A 7,419-nucleotide genomic window follows, 5' to 3' on the forward strand; every position below is an offset into this window, starting at 1 on the left:
AGCAGCGTGTCATGCATTACTGTTTACCCTAGCAACCAACTGTTTACCATAGCAACCATGTTTTTTTACCTTAGCAACCAACTCATTACCATAGCAACCATGGTTTTTTACCCTAGCAACCAACTGTTTACCCTACTAACCAACTGTTTACCATAGCAACCATGTTTTTTACCTTAGCAAATATCTCCATATACGGAGATGGCCATGTATGGAGATACGATGACATCACAGAGTCCACAGCTGATGATGTGGCGTGATGTCATACAATACACAAACAAGCCCTATATAAAGGGGCAATTCTCACCAGGGAAGAGAGCATTCCTCGACTCAGACCTTATCGCCAGGATCAACTAAGCTTATAGCTTATCATCACATCCAACCATCTTAAAGGAGTGGTGACACCGGCCGAAATTTAACATTATGGTACAGTAGGTCACGTGGTCTTTGTTGAAACGGTTTGGAAAGGGGGTGGAGCTCAAAGTATGCAGTACAATCAACAGCCTATTCTCTGACTGTGTTGCTGCCGACACGCCCATACTGTATGGGCGTGTCGGCAGCATAATTTGATTGGATAATTTAACATGGGGGTACATGACATCATTAAAAAAAATGCTAATTTGATAGCCATAATTAGCTGTTTTGGCCGTGTCACGCCCCCTTTAAGATACTCAGCTAGTGGGGAATGCTCTCTTCCCTGGTGAGAATTGCCCCTTTATATAGGGCTTGTTTGTGTATTGTATGACATCACGCCACATCATCAGCTGTGGACTCTGTGATGTCATCGTATCTCCATATATGGCCATCTCCGTATTATGGAGATATAAGTCGTCCATGCCCAAGTATGGGCTGGTGAGGTCAGACTTTGTGTGATGCGTAGGTTATCTCCATATATGGAGATTCAACATTCCAGGTGTAACTATGGCTGCCGATGTCATACTGATGTCAGCAGTGTGATGTCATACTGATGCGGAGATATGAGCAGGGCAAATGTGTGACGTGTGACGTGTGACCGACGGACGGACGGACGGACGGCCGGTGGAGGTTTTGATAGTAAACTGCGACCTGACGGTCGCAATAAATTCAGCACAAAAAGAAAGGAAACTTGACTTCGGTCCATTATGATAATACCAATTTCTATTGTGTTTTATAGCATTTTTATAATTTATTTCGTCACCTTTACAAGGAGTTACACTTTGTAAGCATCGGGCATTTGTCGAATGAGCTACACAGCCAAACGTGTGGTTAGCGCAGACCCAAAATTTTCCAACATTCGGTCCATTATATCTCCCCTTTAATTATGCCAAATGGTATTGTGTTTGATATCATTGTTATCATGGATTTGTCACCTTTACAACAAGGTACATATTGTAAGGATCTGGCATTCCTGGAATGAGCAACACAGCCAAATGTGTGGGTAGCCCCCCTCCAAAAATGGTAAAAATGGCCTGGTAGGCCTGCAATACCGTTCTTTTGGTGTTCACCTTTGTTGCTTGGAGCATTGAATGATTGCACTCTCCCACAGTAATAAGAAGAAAAAAAGAAAAACACATATTGGCCATTTTTACACTGTTAACTTTAAGCTCAGTGTCAGGGAAGCCCAAAACGAGAGTAAATGCCAACAGAACAGTATTGCAAGCCAAAACTTTGGTCGGCGCTACCCACACGTTTGGCTGGTGCTCATTGCACGATTGCCCGATGCTTACAAACTGTACCTCCTTGTAAAGGTGACGAATCAACAATAAAAATGATATAATACATAATACAAATTGGTATTAAAGGGGAGATATAATGGACCAAAGTCAAGTTTCCTTTCTTGTTGTGCTGAGTTTATGTATACACAAACCCATTGTAACTTCAAACTACATTTTAAGTTAAGTTATGGGTTTGTATAGGAAGGGGGGCATATCTAAATACTGAATCAAGCAACTTAAAAACTGTCTCAGGTCTTCCAAAAAAATTGAAATATCCCTTTAACCGCACCACAATACCAAAAATTGCTTATCTTCAAGCTATAATCAGGTTTTTGAGTTTTATTTATTATTATCATTAATCTCGACTATTGATATTATTGTTTCTATCGTATCCTCAGAAGACATTGGAGGAGTGGTGCCCGGTTTTTCCTCAAGGCTGGCTCTGTATGGTTTATGATAGTCAGTTACTAATATTTGATACAGTCTGTTTCTGATGAAAATGGAACTAATTGGGCGACGGTAACGTTAGCGTTTTCTCATAATCAGTTGATTCTTCATAGCCATATGAGTCAAACCGCTGAGATAATTTGATTATGTTTGGAACACAGTTCTTATATGACGCGATATGATTCAGACTGGGAGGGGGGAGGGAAACGGGAACCAGGTAGGATGTATAAATGATGTAAAACTTTGTTACTCTATAGGTAACCACACTTGCAATTTCTCATAATTGCAACTCTTTAGCTCTTTTGCTATATTGTTCTTGTCCATTTCTTTTTTGTAAACGTTTGAGTGGTGCTAATCGCTCCTACATCTGTCTGTGTGTGTAGGTCCCTATGTCTGTATAAGTGTATGAGTGATTTTTGAAGCAGTGAAAGCCGCTTCCAAGGAGTGGCTTTGTGTGTCCCCATGTCCATATATGGTCATTTCAGTCCATAATTAACAGGATTTATCTGTCCGTAAATGTGTGTCCCATGTGTGTCCCCCATGTCCATATATGGTCATTTCAGTCCAGAATGAACAGGTTTTATCTGTCCCGTACGTCCAGAATATGTGTGTAGTGTCCGTCCCGGGGATTAAAAATGTCCAATGAGACCATAGTTTGAGGATTGGTCAAGCTTCACATGTCAATCCGGCCCTCCAGATAAAATCATTCATTCATTTAGAATTCTGAATTCTGTAGCTCTAGACAATTTTATACTATTACATTTTATATACGCTTCACTTCGAACCGAGGTTTGATTGCGACCATCAGGTCGCACTTACTATCAAAACCTCCACAAACTGTGAGTCAGTCAGTCAGTCCGTCCGTCCGTCCGTCCGTCCGTCCGTCCGTCCGTCCGTCCGTCCGTCAGTCTGTCTGTCACACCTCACACGTCACACCCCCAGATGTAAAAAATGACCAATTGTGCAAAAATGACCAAATGACCACCCCAACGGGGCTGCTCACGGGGAATTCCTGGGGACCACCGACTCCTGGTGCTCCAGAACGGATGCCAAAGTGGTGGCGCCCCCAGTGGAGGACCCCCTCCACTGCAGCTCAGGAGAGCCGGGGCCGGTACCTATTCGTCCGCCAAGGCAACGCGGAGACCCCACCTCTCATTTCTCACATGGCCCTCTTCTAGCGCCACCATGAGGCCGATTCTTGCAAAACACATTTTTGGACACTGCTCCTACAGATGTTGCCCTAAAATCACACAAATCGGTACACACTATGTCTACACTCATGTCATCAACATGGATCTGTCCCATATAGCGCCACCATCAGGCCGATTTTTTCAAACACATTTTTGGACACTGCTCCTACAGATTTTGCCCTAAAATCACGCAAATCGGTACACAGTATGTCTACACTCATCTCATCAATATGGATGTCCCATATAGCGCCACCATCAGGCCGATTTTTTTAACCACATTTTTGGACACTGCTCCTACACATTTTGCCCTAAAATCACGCTGCCACCTGACGGTCGCTTATCTCCCGATTAGGGAGTCTTACTGGTTTTTATTGCGACCGTCAGGTCGCAGTTACTGTCAAAACCTCCACCAGCTGTGAGTCAGTCAGTCAGTCCGTCCGTCAGTCAGTCAGTCTGTCTGTCACACGTCACATGTCACACTTTTTCCCTGCTCATATCTCCGCAACCGTTGACCCGATCCATGCCAGATTTTGCACACACACTCCTTGCCTGCCAAACTACAACCTATTATGGTATTATGGTAAGACGGAATTCATCAGGAACAATAAAAAAATCCTCAAACATCCCCCCAAAAAACATCCCCATGCATGCATGCATGCATGTATGTATGTATGTCGGTGTCCTCTCTTGTTGAAGACCGTAGGCCAATCAGGGACATCACCAGTGGAATCACCAGGAATGCTGGTCCCTCATTGGCTATTAATGATGATGTTGCCAGAGATGCTGGTTCCTGATTGGGCTACAGTCTTCAACAAGAGGAGACGCGAACGTACACACATACATACATATCCAGCAGATTACAGTAGCTGGCATGGTCATCATTAACAGCCAACGAGGGACCAGCATTCCTGGTGATGCCACTGGTGATGTCAGCAGAGTTTGGTATATAAGAGCATTCCTGGTAATGTCTTAACTGCCATTCTGCCAATGAGGACAGCAGAGCACACCTCATGGCGCACTCTGCTGGCGAGTAAGCCTACACGGGTTGGCTCCTCGACAGAGTGCAGTTCTAGTAATTATTACCTGAGCAAGTAGAGCACTTTGTCTTTTGTCTGTGTATGTGTGCGTGTCTTACTGATCTCTGGCTGACAGAGGTAATTGTATTTATTTATTCGTCTTTGAGGCTGAAGTGTATATATAGTATACCATATTTTTGTGCATATTAATCAGTAGGGGACTATCTGTCAAGGTTAATACTTAATATGAGTGTTTCATGATTTCTATATATACCGGTAAATGCAAGTAGGCTATAAATATGAATAATCACAATTATAACAAATTGTGCTGGCAGTTGGCATATTGCTCTAATGGCATTTGACCCTGGCTCTTCTTGTCCATTTCATTCTGTTAATATCTCTCTATGAGGACATCGGATATCTTTGACACTTTCACTCCACTTTATGGAAAGTTGTGTTTAAAACAATCGTTTCTCTGAATTAAATAAATCATCCTACATGTGTACCTTGCAAGTGGCGGGTTATCTTTTATTGATGATGTTCACCATTTAACTTACATGTGCTTATGTGTGTGTGTGTGTGTGTGTGCGTGCGTGCGTGCGTGCGTGCGTGCGTGCGTGCGTGCGTGTGTGCGTGTGTGCGTGTGCGTGTATGTGTATGTGATTCTTCAGTCTGTGGTGTTCCCGCCATCAAACCATGGCTGGTAGGATGTCCCCGTCGTACTGAAGAAGTTAATGGACCAGTATTGATCGTCAACGGTACGACGGCTAAACCTCACTCCTGGCCGTGGCAGGTCTCCCTGCAGGTAGATAATACTGCATATGAAAAACATCTCTTGCCCTGTTTATTTTGTTCAATAACAGAATGGGCAGTGCATTAATTCCCTATGGTGGATGAAGACGGGAAGATATGTTTTGCAGTTTCATATTACCTGACTATAGTATTTACACTCTGATTTCAGAGAAGAGGACAACATTTCTGTGGCGGATCACTGATTTTCCAGAACTGGGTTGTGACTGCTGCCCACTGCCAAGTCAGGTATTAGAGTCAAGCTACTATCTCTCCCTCGATCTGAATACCATTCTATCCACACAGTGTAGCGTCATAAAAAAGGAACAGAGATCAAGACAAATATTTTGGGACAGACTGTAGCCCCTAATGTGGGACACACATTTATTATTATTACCCTTATTATTAAATGGTAAAATGGTGAATGGTGCATTTATATAGCGCCTTTATCCAAGGTGCTTTACATAGATTGTGCGATACATTCACCCATACATTCTTACACAGATGGCAGAGGAAACCATGCCACGCCTACATTTGCACCTCACTGTATCTCTCCCTTCTTTGAGTTGAGTACTCACCATCACTGTTTTATTTTAAACACTTTCAGATCATCTGACCTTGTAGTGCTGGGCCTGCAGTCAATCAAAAATCATGGTCAGGTCAGGAAGATTAAAATGGTAGGTGCTCTGTTTAATTGAAATTGAAATGATGCATGTAATACTGTAAATAGGCCCACATCATTATTATTATTATTATTATGATTATTGTATTATTATAATTGGAGAGGCCAAGGCTTACTTTTTGACCTGAGACAGTAACCACACTTCACTTGCACAGATGGTTATTGTCACAGGTTCCAGATGGCACACAGCTCACACAAGCTTAAAATACAAACAAAGGAGTCCTATGAACTGTCATGGAAACAAAAACAAACATAATCAGCTAATGATGATCCGTGCTAAATTGGCTTTTGATTGGTCAAGGAATAATGAAAGTAATTAGCACGGACAATTAATCTTTCTGGTTGCGTGATCTCAACAACACCAAGGACTGAAACAGCAACCACACTTGCACAGATTGTGGTCACTGTCTCATGTCGCAGGAGGCGCCTGCCGACCCCGACCTGGACAATTAAAAAAATATATAGAAGCTTCTTCTCATCTTTGGTCGATAATATACATTTTATAAATACTTTCCTAACAGCTAGGATGACTGTGTAATTTACCTGATACCGTAGGTCTTCAATAACCCCAAGTACTATAGCCATGACTATGACATCGCACTGATCAAGCTGGAAAGCCCTGCCTCGATGAACAACGATGTGTCCCCCGTGTGTTTGCCTGTTGATCCTAATAAATTCCCTGCTGGCATGAATTGCTTTGCCACTGGCTGGGGCTCGCTCGGAAATAGCACAGGTGAGTGAACGAAAAAAGGAAACATCAACCAGTAACTGGACTACCAGTCAATTCAATGATTTAGAATAGAATAGGATGTACAAGTGGGCAAAACATCTCTCTGTTTTATGTTATTTTGTAGACCCTATTGATCTCCAGCAGGCTTGTCTGCCCATCTTGACAAACATAAAGTGCCAAACGTACTTCAACCAAAAACACATCGACATCACCCCTCGGATGATCTGTGCTGGAGCCTCTGGGTCTGGAGACTGTTATGTGAGTGACAGAGACTTACATGAAAAAGAAGAAAAACAAGATGACATTTATTCATGAAGCACATTAAAACACAAATGCTTGTTGTTGCAGGGTGACTCCGGTGGCCCCCTGGTCTGTCTGAAGAATGGACTCTGGTACCTGGTTGGTGTGACCAACTTTGGCTTCCCAGGCTGCCCTACCAACGTGCCTACTGTATTCGCCCGCATCACTGAGCTGCGTCCCTGGATCGACCAGATCATACATATCAATGGCAACTAAGCTGTAAACATCTGTTACTCTAGATCAGGGGTTTTCAAAGTGGGTGACAGGGCACCCTGGGCCTGGGGTGCCGCGACGGCAGTCCAGGGGTGCCGCGAGATCATTTGATAATATTTGGAATTTATTTGGACAAATATTTAGTATCATTTTAAAGTACAAAGTTATTTTCAGTCAGTTCTAACCAAAATGGCTATTATCTCAAACGTTTTCCTCACAACATAATCACAAAAATATCGTCACTGTCGGGCAGAAACCTCGTATCTCCAAGTTTCAAACGTCTTTTGGTAAAGCAAAGCCCTGCTTCATCATACAAGACTGTCGCACAAAACTAGTGAAAACAGCCGATCTACAAGCACAC

At 43.0% G+C, this 7,419-nt stretch overlaps 1 protein-coding gene across 1 annotated transcript in view; it reads left to right on the forward strand.

Annotated features, from left to right (window-relative positions):
• LOC308282422 (chymotrypsinogen 2-like) overlaps positions 1–7,061 on the forward strand; it is a gene marked incomplete at both ends in the record, with an annotated part of 7,460 nt that extends 399 nt beyond the window's left edge. Inside the window, 4 exons of the mRNA XM_080722767.1 lie at positions 5,016–5,149; positions 6,371–6,548; positions 6,670–6,803; positions 6,894–7,061. Coding sequence (XP_080578893.1) covers positions 5,016–5,149; positions 6,371–6,548; positions 6,670–6,803; positions 6,894–7,061 — 614 coding nt within the window. The remainder of the gene's footprint in view (positions 1–5,015; positions 5,150–6,370; positions 6,549–6,669; positions 6,804–6,893) is intronic.
• Positions 7,062–7,419: the final 358 nt, after the last annotated feature.

The sequence above is a fragment of the Nannobrachium achirus genome (assembly GCF_963921795.1).
Source record: "Nannobrachium achirus genome assembly, chromosome: 3".
NCBI lineage: Eukaryota > Metazoa > Chordata > Actinopteri > Myctophiformes > Myctophidae > Nannobrachium > Nannobrachium achirus.